This window comes from Aythya marila, assembly GCF_965140915.1.
Source record: "Aythya marila genome assembly, chromosome: 2".
Classification (NCBI taxonomy): Eukaryota; Metazoa; Chordata; class Aves; order Anseriformes; family Anatidae; genus Aythya; species Aythya marila.
In genome coordinates this window covers 63,306,284-63,324,226 of record NC_139043.1, presented here as the reverse complement: position 1 = coordinate 63,324,226, position 17,943 = coordinate 63,306,284, and the positions used below count along the sequence as shown (strand labels likewise).

Genomic DNA, 17,943 nt, shown 5'->3' with positions numbered 1-17,943 from the left:
TTCTGCTAACAGATGTGCTGCATCTGCTGTTTTTCTGTGATCGGCTTAACAACAGCAAGGGTTAAGGTTTTTCTCTTTACTTCTCTAATTAAGAGGTTTCAGGCAAGGAAAGTGATATCCCGATCGTTATCCAAAACAAAGCTATGAATCTGCTGGCTACTTGAAAAGGAAATGTATTCAGCCTTGGTCTAAAGGAAACTAATATCTACAATTCCCCAATATAGCATCATCAGAGCATATCTGAACTGCACATACAACACAGGATTCCACCCAGATTTAAGCTTCTGTGCTCATTACGGTTCACACATGTAAATACTTTGTGTGATTTAGAAGTGCTTTAAGCCCAGGTCAGCGTACTGCTGATTGAAATGGACCTAGGGCGTGGGCAGCGCTGAGTGGTCTGAGCATTTATTTTTATTTTTTTGCTTGTTCCACAGTTTCCCTAAATCAAAGCAACGGTCTGGGTTCATCCAACATGCTCATGCTTAGTGCTACCTGTTGAGTGGTTGCCTCTATGGGAAACCCAAGGCATAGGCATGAAAGGATGAAGCTGATGGGGAAATAGCGGGAAATCTCAGTTTGTGCTCTCCAAGTTGCCTTAGAAGAGGTACAAAATACTGCACAGGCAGCAGCATCCTGCACAGTGCAGGGGTGGTACCAAAGTAGACCAAGCTGGGGATTGTGTTCTCCTTAGTGTAGCCTGTAGAGGTGTTCTGAGGAATACGCAGGTGGCGCAGACGTGGTGACTAGGTAGTGCTGCATGGTAGATGTCATTAGGACAAGACTTGGCCAGCATCTCAGACACTTGTACTAACCAGACAACGCAGGTAAAGCTTTACCGGGTGTGCAGATTTGTCAATTCTAACACTGCCTATGCTTAGTGTTCTCCATGTGTACACTGATCAACAGGTCATGAGGCCGTAATTCCTCGTTATTGTTTCCCACTGGATTTCAGCTATCAATTTAATACCTACACTAGGAAAATACTTTTATACTAACTGATGTGTTCAGTGCAGATGTTTGTGATATGTTAGATGAAAGGGGGGTTATCTCCTATAGCGAGCATAAGATTTACTTTGATCTGTGTTATTTCATGCATTAAAGCTACAGCTTGATCTTCTTAAAGCTTTAAGAAGATCAGGTGATCTTCTGAAAGCTTTAAGAAGATCACCTCAGCATGTGTAAAAGCACACTTCAATTTTCCTGGTGTAGGAGAGGATATAGAGGCAAAAAACATCCAAAACAATTACAAGACACTAGTACAAAATAATTGTTTTGATGAAGAGAATACTTTGAGATTGTCTTGGATTATCTGATGGTAGGAAATTCTTTGAAGCATATTAAGGTGAGTTTCTTTTTACAAGTAAATGCTGCAAAAATATGATGTATATTTCCATAAAAATAGTTGTGTGAAGATTGAAATAATCAAAACAATATTCTTTCTCCTTGACATCAGGCAAATATTTACATCTGGGCCAAAAAACCCACAAACATATCTTTCAGCGGCCTGCAGAGTAGATTTACTTTGCAGAAAGCAAAGGTAAATGTTTACCTCATCTTTCGTGTTTCAAAAAAAACATATCTATAAAATTGACCTGTAATGAGGAGCCCATCACTCACCCTTCTGCCCCTTGCAGAGCAAATAAGGTTGTTGGTGTGGAGGCCCCAGGGCAGATGTGCAGAGTCTCTCTGGGAGGCTGTGGCAGCCCTTGCCTGCTTTCAGCAGTGCCCTGCTCACAGCTGGGGGTTCCTGTGCTGATGGCAATTTGTCTGCTTTGCGGGAAGGGGTGAAGTTTTGTCTGGAGAGTTATTTGCAGGGGGAGCAGAGCCCAAAGGATTATGAGGAGCAGGAGGTTATTAGGATTGCAAATGTAAATTAATTTACATTTGTTAATTTGTAAAGCTCACTCTAGTGCTATTGAATTACTGATTGCAAACTTTGTGTCCCAGAAGACTTCCACTTTTTCATCATCCTGTTGCTGTTAACTGACTTGTGCTTAGTCACTTCAGTACTGTGGCAAGAGTGACACGTGGTGGTTTTACCAGCTGGGCAGCCGAGCTCCACCACAGCCCCTCTCTTACTCCCTCTCCTCAAAGGGGAAGGGGGACAAAATATCATGAAAAGGGCTCAAGGGTTGAGATAAGGATAGGGAGATAACAATTATCGTGTTGGGTGAAACAGACTCAGAGTAAGGAGACCGGAGAAATTTACTACCTATTACTAACAAGCTAGAGAAGTGAGAAACAGAGAAAACAAACTGAAAACATCTTCCCCCCATCCACCCTCTTCCACTTCCGCCCCCCCCAAGCGGCACAGGGGAACGAGGACTGGGGGCTGTGGTCAGTCTATAGCATTTCGTCCCCACCGCTCCCTCATGGTCCCTCCCTGACAATGGGGTCCCTCCCACGGGATGCCGTCCTTCCCGACCCGAGCCTGCGGGGACTGCCCACAGCAGCAGCTCTTCAAGCACTGCTCCCACACGGCTCCGTCCCACGGGGTCCATCCATCCATCCCCCAGGAGCAAACTGCTCCAGCACGGGTCCCCCACGGGTGGGCGGCAGCTCCCCCCAGACCCCCTGCTCCTGTGTGGGCTCCTCTCCACGGGCTGCAGCTCCGGCCCGGGGCAAAATCTCCTCTCACAGGGGTGCAAACAACATCCCTCACTGGCTCGGCTCTGGGCAGCACCGGGTCCCTTTAGAGCCAGCTGAAACTGGCCCTTATCTAATATGGGGCAGCTGATGGGCTTTTCTCACAGAAGACAGCCCTGCAGCTCCCCCACTACCAAAACCTTGCTATGTAAACCCAACATAGCACAGGAAGACAAAGCAGTACCCTGAAAGGCTGCCTGTGTTAATAATTTTTATTATTTAGGATCCTTGCTTTCATTTTTGAACTGTCCCTTACAGGTTCTTGTTGATTTGTTTGAAATGAAATACTTAGAAAAGTGAACAAAAAACAATGTCAAATAATAATACAAAGGTGGCATAGTATTGGAAAAGGGGGAGGGAAATGGGTGGCATTGAGAAAGGATGTGGAAGCTGATGGGGTAGAGGATTTAGAAGTACTGATATCCTGATTTTAACAGTAATTGTATTCAACCTATGTATCATTGCAGGTCTAGGTTGCTACAGTTCCTTTTCATCCTGGTTTCCTGTAGTAGGTGGGGAGGAGAGGCAATTATTCTTGTCCTCTGTTGTTTTAAATCTGTTAGCTGATACCAATTTACTTTGTGAAGGGAATGAATACCCCAGGTACAAATTCAGTTGAGATAAGCCAATATGTCAGAGGGGTACATGTGAGCATCCTGTGGAGCGAAGGGGAGGCAGCAAGCAGATCTGCACACTCCATTTGGGGTAGCTCACCTGCAAGCCGGCACGTGCCCATTGGACACCAACTGGGCCTTATCCAGAGCTGGACAGCCCAGTGCTCCTCCATCAGTGGGATTTTTTTCCTTTTTCTCTTCTCTTTGTAAGTTGTGGGGAGGAAAACCTTCTTTTGTGTGATCTGCCTCATCTGGTCCCAGCTGCAGACACAAAGGCGAGAAGATGCTATGGAGAAGGTGCATGCTGGCTGCTGCAGAGGAGAACAGTTTTGTGCTTCTTGCCTTTTCTCTTGTGTACTGGCATTTGCTTTTCATTTAGGCACATAGCAAGTCAGATGAGGATATAGATCCAGATGAAAGTTTCTTTTCCTTTGCTTTTTCCTATGTCGCTTTTTAGTTTGATCAGGTTCCCTTGTGTGACTCATCTGCGTGGTCACATGAAAACAGCAATGGCAGTGAAAGAGGAAGGGTGGAAAGCAAGGACCCAGAAGGTATGGCAAGAGGGGACGGGATTCTTTCAGCAGTTGCTTTCATTTATCTTCCATTAAAATGCTCATTTTACATTTTAACCTGTATATAAAAAGATTTAGTTGACAGTAGACTGTTGAAATAACACATCCTTCCCTGAATCTGGTGTGAGCAGGGATTTTTCATCCCTTGTTTTCTGTCTGTGCTGTTTAGAAAACAAATCCAAAAGGAAAAATAATTCTCCCTCCCCATAGTACACCCTGCTACTGAGCTGACTTTTAGCTTTATCAATTTTCCATAAACACTAAAGGGAGTCTGCTGCTTTTGGTAACAGTGTTGGCTTCTGGGTTGTTTATAGGTTGCTGTGTGGTTTTCTTTTTTTAAGAATTCAATGAACTGTTGAACTGTGATTGTTGAAAGTAAAGAGGAGGCTCCGTGGGTCATTTGGGGAGTTCTCACAAAGCAACAGATGTATGCGATAGATTGTGTGGTCACCCAGTCTTGGAGGAAAAAGACCCTGTAGTCATCCAAAAGTGAAATTTTTCTGTTTCTTTTTTATTTTATTTTTTTTCCCATTTAACTTCATTTATACTTTAGGTTAAAAACATGCATTTTTCTTTCACCCAGAAATTTCCTAAAAGCACTTGTGTGTGCACCCTATGTTTAGAGCAACATTCAGAGTATTGCACCATCACCAGACTAGACTGCTCCTTCTTCTTTGGGACCCAAAGCAGCAGGGCTGTTTTCAGTCAGTCCAAATGCTTGTGCCTGCAGATGCAGAACATAAAGCAGAACTGATACATCTGGGATTGTAACACCTTCCAGTTTGTTTTATCAGAGGGGAGCCTGTATATGCATACTTAGAGAGGGTTACTGTCATCACATGTATGGTATGTGAAAAGGCTAAAAAAAAAAAAAAAAAGGTTTAAAAGGTTTAAAAATATTGAATGTCATCTTGCTTCAGATGTCATTGCTGGAAAATGTTTTTGTTGATATCTGAATTTTCTGTTTCTGCTGCAGTGAAATGCAGTACACACAAAAGACCCTTTGATTTCTCAGTGGAGAAGCTGAGTTGATGCCATATAGGTTAACGATGACATAAAGGACTGATAATATCATGGAGAATATGTATAGAATAGCTGTCTTTTTAGATTATCAGCCCAAAACACCAGAAAACTTTTGGGTCCTTCCAAGCTTAATATTGAAAAGAAAAATAAATGCTACTAATTTGTTTTCTTATTCGGAATCTGTAGTTTTGGAATTATTTTCAGACCTCAGGCCTTTCTAATTCAGTGATTTTTATTTTTTTCTTCTCTCCTTAACCAGAAAAAACCACTGTCCTCAATAATAAAAGAAGTCTGCGATGGGTAAGTTCTGCCATACACGACATACTAGATACTATACCTTTTTGATTTAAGCCAACCAGGAGGTTATGAGTATTCTGAAGAAAGTTTAGATATCCTTTATGACAAGTCATTAGACTTTTCAACCTTGCAGTTGTTTTATCTTTAGATTTTTGGATTTGCAATGTATCACAGATCAACAGAGGACCACAGTTAAGGAAGTACTGCATTGGTTGTGGCTTGGATTTATAAACAGTACCTACTGGATGCTGTAGGCTGGTCTAGTTGACATGAATGCTCACGTGAAACTAAAATGTGGCAACCAAGTCCTGCAGCATGAATTAATAACTCGCTAAGGGAAATGTCTTGCTTTAGATTTGGTATGCAAATATTTGAAAAAATGCTGTTTCCAGCAAGCGCTACCATAGAGAAAAAGCTAGTTTACATTCATCAAATTGATGCTGAATTAGAGAGACAATATTTTGAGTAATGTAATATATCAATTTAGTACTATATGCATTGGGTATTGTATAAGATAGCATAAAATCCTGGTACTGTAAATGTTTTTAGTAATATAGTGATCTTGCTAACTGCAAGCGAAGAATTATACTTCCTATTTTTTTAACAGATCTGGAATGAATTATCAGATCATTATCAATTTATTTTTGGAGCACTGAAGTGTCAGTGCAGTGACAATGTAGAGCTTTGTTTCGCTTATGAAAAGGGAAAATATCTAACTTAAGGGATATATTTGTACTGAGGTTTTCCCCATGTAAGCGTGCTTTCTTTTTTTTTAGCACATAATTGAAGACTGAGTAAGTATGAGAAATACATGGGACATACAGGCACTTGTTTCATCATGGTAAAGTTGTGTAAATGTTTTTTATTTTAAGGTTTCATTTTGTGATTTAACTTGTTTTCATCTTTCTAAGGTGGTCTCTTGCAAATCATGATCAATTTGCACTGCAACATGCTGACAGTTCTAACTTCTACATCACAGAGAAGGTAGGTAAATCATTCAACACACCTCTTGCACAGACTATCAAAACAACTGCCACTTTTTTTTTTAATACTAATTATAAAAAATATGAAGCTTTTTCCATAATATACTGTCAGTGAGAGGGTAGGTACTGGGAGATCTACTTAATGCTTTTGCACTAATTTCTTTTGTTCAGAAAGGTGAAATAAAAGTTTGAACGTGCCGAGGCCCTCATGTCTATCAAGTTTAATCAAGCTTCAGCACTGAGGCCATCAGCTTTCATGTTTGTGCATATTTAGTATTCTGCTGAAAAGTTGTGTGCAGGAAATTGAAATATGTAAAGCACGAAGGGCTCTTTGAAGTCTGAGAATAATTTCAGTGCATATTGCTTCTCTCTTTGGCTGATCAGGTAGAAATAATCCTTGACTGTAATATTTGCTACTCCTTCCTGCCTGCTGTCCTGTTGCTATCCTGCTCTGTAAGTTATGTTGCTGCCTCTTTTTGGTCTGCAGATAGCATGGCAGTGGGTGATTCATGAAGTGATGCAATGATTTCAGCACAGAGTAATGAAATGGCTGTAGCTATAATAAAAATGGAATGCTTAGTCTGAATAAATTGGACATGTTAATCTGAATTAGACAAAGTAGTACATTCGTTCCTAGTATCACTGATAGAAAAGCTGAAATCAGCAAAAAAAAAAAAAAAAAAAAAAGTTTGGAAAGTTGCACAAAATAGAGCTGCAGAGGTACCATTTCTAATCAATGAAAAAAAAGAGAGTGATTCAAAACCTGCTGAGGTCAGCATGAAGATTCCCTAACCTCAGGTTTTAAACTAAATAGACCTGAGCTTAGCTGCATAGAGGCAGATAACCCTTGCTACTGTCTTGTTATCAGTTCAGTTTTGGTTTACTCTTAAGCTGAAGGGTGTTTTGTTTCTGTTTTGCATTTCACAGATGTTTAGGAGCTGCTAAACGCAGCTGAGACATGAACTAACTTTTCTCTTGCTGTAATTCTTATCCACGCCCAAGAAATAAAAGGAACTTAGATACAGTTAAGCATTTAGAAAGACTAAATTTAGCAAGACAGCTAGAACAGTTGCTCATAAGATAGTGCAGCGCTTTTTTTTTTTTTTTTTTTTTTTTTTAATTTAACAGACCAGTTTCAGTTTTTCATTTAACTGTTTGTAACCCCAGCCAACCTTCTCAGTATGTCATAGTTTGTTTTGGGATCTCCCTTTTCTCTCTCTCTCTTTTTTTTTTTTTTTTTTTTTTTTTTTTTTAATCTCTTCTCTCCTCTAATTTCAATTGTCATGGCCTTTGAAGTGTCTGTCAAGAAAAACTGTTAAAGTAATTACTGGTTGCTGTTATTCCTCCACCCAAATTAAATAGTGGGACTGCTTTGCTAATTGCCCTGATTTGTGACACAGCATTTTTCAATATGCTAGACCCAACTGAACTTGCCTGTTGGCATTTAAACTCTGATTGTACAGTGAATATTTCCAAGAAGAAGGTTTGAGCAAATACACTGGTTTGTTGAAGGAATTTGTCCCAATGCAATCAGAAGAGGCTTTGCCTCTACCTTTGGTGGGTAGGATCCTGTTTTGGAGAACATAGATGTTTTCTGTTCTGCATGAAAGGAAGTGTGATGGCTTTTGGCTGCCTTTAGATTGCAACAAGGGTGGAAAAGGATGGACTTCTAGAATATTTTGGATTGTACTGCAGAGAGGACTTTGAGTTTGTTTATTCTCTACTGAAAATATGCAGTGTCTGATTCTGAGTCACATAAATATGAGAAGAGTTCTAAATGCCACCAGTATTACTCAGATGTCTGTGACTTTTATTAGATATTGTTCAATGTTTATCACTGCTTGTTGGATGGAGGCTATAAAGAGAGGCTTATACAGGCTGAGACCCCTTCTGCATATTTTCCTTCGATTGTGTGTGATAAGATATTGTTGCTTGAGAAACATGAAAAACACCAGGGATGTGGACAAACGCGTGCACTTCAGTGAAGCTACAGCACTAATGACTAGGTGGTTAAAGCACACGTTTTAATCTGCCTCTTGCTATGAGATGAGCAGAGCTCCTTTGCTCCAGTAACAACTTCAAATAAGTATTTTTTTTCCACTGCTCTCGAAGTATAATTGTACATGTATGTCTGTACATATGCAGGAAAACTGTATTTATAGGTAATGTTTTTGCAGAGCCTGGGTAACTCCGGCTTTTGAGGCCTTGCAGGTAGGGATGACTTTAAAATATCACTACTTTTAAAATTAACAGAAAGAAAAGCAATTAGGGAAATCTTGTACAAGGTAACAAGAAACTTTGAAGTGAAAATGTTATAAATGGGGGACTGGCAACACATGGCTTACAATTATGTTTTTGTTTTGGGTGACAAACAGAGCATCTGTGTTTTGGTTGTCATACACAGAACTCTTTATCTTTTGTAGCTGACCTATATTTCCTGATTATGCCATATATAAATAAAAACAACACCCATACAGTTCTTTCTTTCTTTTTTATTTATTATTGTATTTGGAAAAAAATGCCTCTACAGGAGTAACAATAACTCCCTCAGACTGTATTAAAGGCAGGCTTCTAACAAATCTTGAGCCAGGCTGTATTCCTCCTGGAGATGAGGCTTGTCACAGGAGCTGCAGTCTGGACTGCTGCCTCCTGGGTTCTGGTTTGGCTATATCTGTGCCCCTGAAAGGGCAGTGGAAAATTTAATGATTTATTTTGGCAGTTGTTTTTAAAAAATGTCAGAAATGAAAGAAGTTATGTGAACAAGAAAATCAAGCAGGCATAGTGCCTAAGCTCAAGTCTAGTTGGTGTTTTAATCATAATGTCTTTGACTAGTATTGCATTATGATGCGTATTATTATATATATTTTTAAGGCCTTTGTTATCAGGGAGAAGAGGAGTTCCCTGATAGCTCAAACATCTAAAAGCCTGCCTCTTGAATCAGGATCATATTGTGCTAGGTGCTGTACAGTAGAGAACAAAAAAAAGTCACCTTTGCATCATTCTGTCCAAGTTGTAGTTGAATAGATGCTAGTGTATATCAGGTGTAACAACTCGGGAACACTATAGACTGGGCAAGCTCAGTTAGAGGACAGAAAATGTTATATGAGGAGTAGAAAATGGCTGTATAATTGTGTATGCTAAAAGTGTTCTTGGGCTGAAAACCACAGCTTGGGTATTTGTCCATTGTGTTCTTTGGTGGCAAAACTAGGAATTTGGGGAAAGGCGGCTGAGTGGCTCTGTGCAGTGCATTTAAGGGTATGCCTCATTGTCACATCTTAAGGAGAACGTGGTACTGTCAGATAAAATACATAAAAAGGCAAGTGAAATGATTAATGGGATTGAGCAGCTGCCTCACAATGCAAAGTTTCCTCAGTTTGGTGAGAAAAATGTCAGGAGGGGTCAGGATCAACATTTACCAAGTCAGTAAAGTAGTGGACAAGCTGAATGTGGAGCTGCCATTATGAAATCTGCAAGATGAGAAGTAGGGAGTGCTTGATGAAAGCAGTTAGGGTGTCAGTTTAAAACAGATGAAGGTTCATGCAGCAGCCGATGAACATCTTGAACTTGCTGTCACAAAAGGTTGTAAAAGCAGGCATGGACGAAGTATAGATGTAGCCTCAAAAATATGTAGTGCAACAAATGTGGTTGCTGTGGAAGCATGAAGAGAGTGAAAACAGTCAGATCATGATCCTGAGTGGCATTTGCTCTTCTTACAGCTGGAGGTAGAATATGGGGTTTGATATTACAATAGGCTGACTTGGTAGCAATTTTTGGGGGGGTTCATTTTTGGTCACCAAAAGCTTTAATAAGGTGAGAGTTAAAAGATATGGATGCAATTATCAACATTGTATGTCTTGGCATGACAGGCCTCTAGTGTTTTAGAAGAAATACTGAGGTAGTTAATCCTGTAATAATATTCATTTTCCAAGAAGCTGCTGGAAACAGGGAGTATCTTACAGTTCTTCACTTCAGAATTAAAGGATAGCATGCTCCTTGAAAAAACATGAATCGCTAGCAGTTTCTGCATACTGTTTAACTACCCCTATACAAAGACTGCAGAAGCTAGTAAATAAACCAAGTTGCACCCATGTTAGGGTTACAGGGTGTACCTGATCCTGTACAATTCTACAACCTGCAAACAGCGTGATTCTGCGCATAACCTTCTAGCATGTGGGCTACCAACACTCTCCTTACCTGAGATCTACAGCCATGCAGCAGTACAGTCAATCATTTAATCTGAAAATTTCCTCTTCCTCCCCCACTTCTTTTACAAAAAGGAGGAAAAAATCCAGACCTTTCTTCTGCCTGATCCATTATTTCAACTAACTCACTTTCTAGCAATACAGTCACTGAGGTACTAGAGAAGGGAATGAAAAAAGCTGAACTACCATTTTCTCCAGCAACCTACACTTACCCCAGCTTGAATACTGTTGAAACTGCACCATTTTATTTAAAAAAAAAAAAAAAAAAAAAAAAAAAAGTCCCTACTTTGCATGATTTACTCATCTTCAGGTGGAGTGATCTACCAAGACAACATCATTAGGTACCATTTGTTCTGCAAAGCACCAGAGCTATTACACTGTAGGCAGACATCCTTCTTATGGATTGCAGAAAAAAAAGTTGCAAGATATTTTTAACCTGCATCGGTTCCCCAATTCAAGTAACCACAGAGTTGTCCCAATAAGACGGAAGCAGGAGCCAGATAACAAGCAGCACCATCGTCCTCTGATAAGTTGGAAATATAAGAGCAGCACCCTGCAAAGTAAACATCAGGAAATGATTGACTTAGCTGGGCACATAGTATTGTTGGTGAGATCATGTGGGGAAGTGAGAACAGGGAAGTGGAACGGACATTTAAAACAACAACAGAACAACAACTAAAAACAACATGTGGGTTTTTGCTAAGTTGAAATCAGTTTTCTGATGCAGTTTACCCGATGCATTTACCCCTAGCAAAGAGGGGTCAGTGCAGGAGCTGTAGCTCCTTAAGCAAATGCTGTTACTGAGATAAAAATCTGAAGACCTAAGCCAAGGTGGCGGTTTGAAGTTGGTCTTGCCAAATAAAATCACAGTTTGCTATGATAAAGTACAGTTTTGCTTTTCAGTCTCTTTCACTTTCCTGCCTCCATTTTTGTGTTGTATAAACAGTTGTATAACTACTTGATGAGCCCATGTGTGAACAAACCCAGCTGAGAATTTATTGATCTGGGGTTTTGACTGGTTCTCTCCAATCCTTCCCTGGACATGATTCAAGGGTCTTGCACCATCCCTTATATTAGATCATGCAAACTTTTTGTTAAGCAGATATGATGAATTAAAAAGGTATGAGATGATTCTCCTCTCCTCCACCACTCTGAAAAGTTGTCCAAAAAGTACTATAGCCAGCATTTTGGAAGTTGCAGGATTTCATGGGGAAGGAGAGAAGTCAGAACCATCCCCATTTAGCGTTGGGCTATTATGTTTGTTCACTGCACCATGTAAAACCATCCATCCCTCTAAATGGGTGGTTGTTCAAGTATGAAGAGGAGTTAAAGAACATCTGGGGGTCGTGATAGACAGCAAGTTGAATATGAGCCAGCAGTGTGCCCTGGCAGCCAGGAGGGCCAACCGTGTCCTGGGGTGCATCAAGCACGGCATCGCTAGTAGGTCAAGGGAGGTGATTGTCCCACTCTACTCTGCGCTGGTGCGGCCTCACCTCGAGTACTGTGTGCAGTTCTGGGCACCACAGTATAAAAAGGACTTGAAACTGTTGGAGAGTGTCCAGAGGAGGGCTACGAAGATGGTGAAAGGCCTGGAGGGGAAGACGTACGAAGAACGGCTGAGGTCACTGGGCCTGTTCAGCCTGGAGAAGAGGAGGCTGAGGGGAGACCTCATCACAGTCTACAACTTCCTCGTAAAGGGGTGTCGAGAGGCAGGAGACCTTTTCTCCATTAACACCAGTGACAGGACCCGCGGGAACAGGGTTAAGCTGAGGCAGGTGAAATTTAGGCTTGACATCAGGAGGGGGTTCTTCACAGAGAGGGTGGTTGCACACTGGAACAGGCTCCCCAGGGAAGTGGTCACTGCACCGAGCCTGTCTGAATTTAAGAAGAGATTGGACTGTGCACTTAGTCACATGGTCTGAACTTTTGGGTAGACCTGTGCGGTGTCAAGAGTTGGACTTGATGATCCTTGAGGGTCCCTTCCAACTCAGGATATTCTATGACTCTATGATTTTTCTGTCAAATGGATCTTATACAGACCTGCTTCGTATCAGCTGAACTGGAACAGTTACACAGTGCTTGTGGTGTACTTGTACCTACATTCAATTGCTATAACAAACATATTTTCAGAGCCTTTCCTTTTTAGTTGATTATACGTGAGGCAAAATGACATTATTTTTTTTTCAGAAGAATAAACGTGTATGCAGCCTTAAAAACAAACCAAAAAAAACACACTTGTTGGTTCTCATCAGTCTTGATGTGGAACTAAATACATAACTAAATATATTGCTATACCACATGCTTAAAAAAGAGGCAAGCAAAAGAAGAATTAAGTTGTTCATAGTGGGACAGAAAGTTTAGCAGGTTGACAGGACACAATGATTTTGTTTTTCTTTGGAAAATTTAGCCTGAGCCAAAAGTCCTAAAAAGTAAGTCCTAAAAACTTGGACTAACTTGCTAGATAAGGATGACTACTGTTACTGAAATCAGCCTGAATGAAGTAGGATTGAAAGTCATTTAACACATAGATACTCAAATTTTGCTTCTGCCTACTGAAGAAATACACCGATGTCCACTGTTTATTGCTGGAGTCCATAGGGTAGTATTAGCAGCAAGCAGGAAGGAGCATGGCCAGTCTGATCTTGTCTGCTACCTGTAGTGTTAGCAATTTCTGAAAGATCTTGCAGGTGCCCCAAAACAGTAAGAAGTTTAAGAATATGAGGGGAATACCATGTCACACTGAATGTAGAGAAAAGGAAAGGCTGGACATAGTTTGGTCCAGTTCAAGTCTGGATTGAAATTAGACATGAAAGTGAAAATTCTTAGTATTTATCTCAGTGAAATTCAGTTGATCAATGAGAACAGATAAGTGCTTAAAATGTGAATGGAAAAAAATGAAACAAAACAAAACACCACCAACAACCTCCAAAAAACCTCAACCCTATAAGTGGTTCAGTTCTTGTCCTATCATTTGCATATACTCCCACACAGGGAGATTGTAATGGCATGGTGGAATTTCACATGACTGTACAATTGCAAGTTGTATTCAGCAAAAATTGGGTCACAAGCAAAAGCACCTCTGAAGAAGAACAAATACTAGTGACTCCACCCAGCTTGGGGAAGGCAGGAATTAGAAAGATGTCCTGTCTGCAAACACAGCAAGGAGCTGAGTAATGATAACGAAAGCAAAAATGAAGGCAACTCCCTTTGCAGAATCGCACAAAAGTCTCTCAAAACAAATGGAGGGAACTCAGCATCTGCTCTCCTCCATTTCATGCAACAAGCACATAGGGATGAAAAGGAGCAGTTGATGTCATCTACCTGGACTTGGTCAAAGCATTTGACACTGTCTTGTATGAGGTCCTTGTCTCTAAATTGGAGAGACATGGATGTGACAGCGGGACCACTCGGTGCATAAGGATTGTCTGGGTGGTTATACTCAAAGAATTGTGGTTGATGACTTCATGTTCAAGTGGAAACCAGTTATGAATGGCATTATTCAGGGGTTGCTACTGGTTTTGTTGCTGTTTAACATCTTAACATCATGACATGGACAGTGGGACTGAGTGCACCCTCAGAAAGTTTGCCAATGGCACTAAGCTGTGTGGTGCGGTTGACATGCTGGAAGGAAGGGATGCCATCCAGAGGGACCTGGACAGGTTTGAGAGGTGGGCCTGTGGAACCACCAAGTGATAAGATGAGGGGAAATGGCCTCAAGTTGCACTAGGGACGTTTACATTGGATATCAAGAGAAATTTCTTTACTGAAAGGGTCATGTGGCGTTGGAATAGGCTTTCTAGGGAAGTGGTTGAGTCACCACTATCCTTGGAGGTCTTCAAGAAACATTTAGGTATAGGTTTGTAGCACGGTTTAGTGGTGGACTTGTCAGTATTATGTTAAAGATTGTATTTTATGATCTTAGAGGTCTTTTCCAACCTGAATAATTCTATGATAAGGACATGGATGTATTGAAACATGTCCAGAGGATGGCTGTGAGGGTGACCAGAGGGCTGGAGCACCTCTCCTCAGAAGACAGGTTGAGGCAGTTGGGGTTGTTCAGGCTGGAGAAGAGAAGGCTCTGGGGAGACCTTATAGCGGCCTTCCAGTACTTAAAGGGGCCTACAGAAATGGTGGGGAGGGACTCTGTCAGGGAGTGTAGTGATACCACAAGGGGGAATGGCTTTAAAATGAAAGAGAGTAGATTTAGACTAGTTATAAGGACAAAATTCTTCACTCAGAGGGTGGTGAGGCACTGGCACAGGTTGCCCAGGGAAGTTGTGGATGCCCCATCCCTGGAGGTGCACAAGGCCAAGCTGGATGGGGCCTTGGGCAACCTTGTCCAGTGGGGGGTGTCCCTGCCTATGGCAGGGGGGTTGGAACTGGGTGATCCTTGGGGTCGCTTTCAACCTAAGTGATTCTATGATGAAGGTGGTAGGAAAGAAGAATTAAAAAGCATAGGGAGTCCTCAAAGGCATAAGATTAAAAAAAAAAAAAAAAAAAGCGATGAAATTGTGACTGACTAAGAATAGACTGTTATCAATAAGCAGATGAATGAAATGTCCTTATATTTAAAAGACAACATTAAAAATGGCACCATTATCATCATGGGCTGAACATAGTTTGGAACTGGCTCACAAAACCCCTCAGCGAGTAAGCTTGTATTCCCAATAGTTGCTCTGATGCAAGGTTTAGAGTCACCACATCCTCTGTCTCTAGCAGTGAAGCTAGCATGAGCAATGCTCTTTCCCAGCCCCATACTCCTGCAAGGCCCCTGCATTGTGGTTCATCACACCTTCTGATCTGAAAAGACAACTATTTGGAGGCTATGTTGTAAATTGAACAGTTGCAGTGATCCAGACCTTTGTCTCCCTTTGCCACAATTTCTTGTGTCATGGCAAAAAGAAGCTCTCTGGCTAGTTCACAACAGCAGTTGTGATACTCGATGTTTGCTGGCTTCTGCAACACTTTGAGTCAATGATTTAAGGGAGGCTTGTCAGCATGGACTCCACTTCTCCTGAGTTGTAACTTTAATTATCATTATGTATCAACAAAACTTATGCAGCATTTTTGCTCTTCTTTACTACTTGCCCATACTCATCCCGGTAAAAACGTTAGACTTGATAACTCTGTGACATCAAGTATAATTCATAGCTCTAATTTTTTGTTGCTGGGTCAGCTTGAAGGAAGATGTAACAAAATAACAGTAGTGTGGAAATAGGGAACAATTAACTACTTAATGTAAATATGTAAAGAATTCTGAATTTCTTGGCTATTATTCTTTAGCTTGGCTAGAGGTGTCTGTGAAGAAAACTGGTCAAGGGTAAAAATAATGCTGAGTGAGCTATAACCACAGGAACCAACGCTTGTAGGTCATCCTCAAATATGTTAAGCAAACATTCCATTCCAATCAATTGCAGTGGGCTGAATCATGAGGCATTTTGCTGGGTGTAACAGGTTATTAAAGTGATAAGACAAATACATGGCAAAATAAACCTCAGTTTTACTTGATACGTTTTCCAAAGTGTGTCTCCAGAAAAACTCTGAGTAAATGATTTGACTGTTTTGATAGGAATTTTTGAAAGCAAATGCACATACCTTCATCCTTTAGTCAGGGTTTGGTGGACTCCTAATTCTCTGCTAACCTTGCTGTTTAAATGCAAGCCTTCTGCATGTGATTTGGACAAAATTGTCTGTGGCACAATAAAGGCAAATCTTTGGGAAGGAACATAATCTGATGGCAGATAGCATAGGTTTGTGTTGCTCCAGCCAGTGGATGTGGAAGTCAGATGGCCCTAAAAAGAGAACACGAAGCAAACAGTCCAGGTATCTTCTACTTCCTGCAGTGTTTTGTAGTTTTTGTATTTCTGCGATTGTATTTGCATGTCTGTTGAAAACTCAGCTTGGAAAGTGTCATGCAAATATATGGTGCTTGGAAATGCTATGTATTTGGTTAGAATAAAATCTTGTGAGTGTGTGTTCTTGCAAGGTGTAATATTTCAAGTGGAGCTTATTTGTATCCATAATATAACTGCTGTCTTAGGCCTAGGTAACATAACAAGTCTATTTTCTTGTTGCAGAGTTTCTTTAGGGGCATTTTGGATAGTGATGTTTAAGTAGTTACTTTCTGCTCAGGAATAAGCTTTCCTAATACAGATTGACATCATGAACAACATCTACAAACAATGTACACATGAGATCAGAAATATCCTGGAAGGGGTCTACCCTGGCCCCTCAGGTGGTGGTGTGCCCTGTCCTGAATAGCTGTGATGCATACAAGGGCGATTACTAAAGGCAGGCTGCTGTGTTGGAATGACATTCTGTTATTCTGTTAAGGCAATCCACAGGATGCTGTCCCTAATGCTAAGCAGATTAACTGTGTATAAATGTTGCGATTGCAATTAACTGGCATGCTGAATACTGCACCACACAGTTCATGTAGGAAATCCTCTTGGCTTAATTGTACACTTAGATGCTGTTTCGTGGTAGGCGCTTCAGTCATTATGTAGCATGGATAAACAAAATTGGATTTTTGATTGGGGAATATCTAACTCTTTGCAAGGTTTGGCTAGCCTGCTGCATTAGAAACTTGATACTGTGAAAACTTACATATAAAAGGCACTGTCAGTTTTCCTTAAGCCTTTGTCTAAATCGGAAATTGAAGACTAGCTGCTGGTGATAGCAGCAACTGAATGCACTGCACAGGACAGACTGATGTGTTTTGCTGTGAGCCAGGGGTGATTAGAGAAAGGTCTTGTGGGCTGTGGGCTCAGACATGTGGTGGAATTTGGAGTATGTGGTGTTTCAGATTCATCTTGGTAAATAAACAGAAAGACCCTAAACAAAACTTCCAAGGACGCTTTTATGTACTGTGTGTTCTCTTATTCCCGTGCTATTTTATATAGCACCTGCTGACATACAGTCACTCTGGAGAATAGTACTGCCCTTGTTTGTCTGTTTGTGGTATCTGAATTTCAGTGAGGTTATCAGCTTCCCTTTTTATGCTCGTTTTAAATTCGTTGGACTGTGGAGAGAATAGGGTGTTTTTTAACAAGATCTTTCTCATTTGTTTAGGTTGGTTGTGTATTTATGTAATTAGTTTTTTTGTTTTAACTTGTTTACTTGACTGCGTAGAGAGCATTTCAGATTTAGTCTAACTTGTGTTTGCAACGGACTAAGAGTGTTTGCACATATGCTTGTTGTGGCCCAGATGAAGTGACTTAACTTGTTAAACCACAAACTCATTTGTTCATCTCATTTGGTAGTTCACGTTAATTGTAACAGGAAACATGAGAAACTCTGTGCTTAAAGTTATTCTGCTGAAAGAATAAACCTGCGTGGGTGCTCTTTATTTGTTTAAGAACAGTCTATTTACTTAGCTCCAACACTTTCATAATGATATTAGTGGACTTTCACTTTTCATAGAACCATACAATCATTTAGGTTGGAAAAGACCTTAAGATCATCAAGTCCACCATCAACCTAACACTACCACCTCTTAACCATGTTGCTAAGCGCCACATCCATACGTCTCTTAAATACCTCTAGGGCTGGAGACCCTGCCACCTCCCTGGGCAGCCCCTTCCAAGGCCTGGCCACGCTCTCT

General features: G+C 40.9%; 1 protein-coding gene across 8 annotated transcripts in view; it reads left to right on the top strand.

Moving 5' to 3' along the window:
- ELMO1 (engulfment and cell motility 1) overlaps positions 1 to 17,943 on the top strand; it is a 322,098-nt gene that overhangs the window by 54,077 nt on the left and 250,078 nt on the right. For all 8 annotated transcript variants that reach the window (XM_082753916.1, XM_082753922.1, XM_082753917.1 and 5 more), the window contains 2 exons: positions 5,118 to 5,158; positions 6,067 to 6,139. In XM_082753916.1, the coding sequence (XP_082610042.1) occupies positions 5,118 to 5,158; positions 6,067 to 6,139 (114 nt within the window). The remainder of the gene's footprint in view (positions 1 to 5,117; positions 5,159 to 6,066; positions 6,140 to 17,943) is intronic.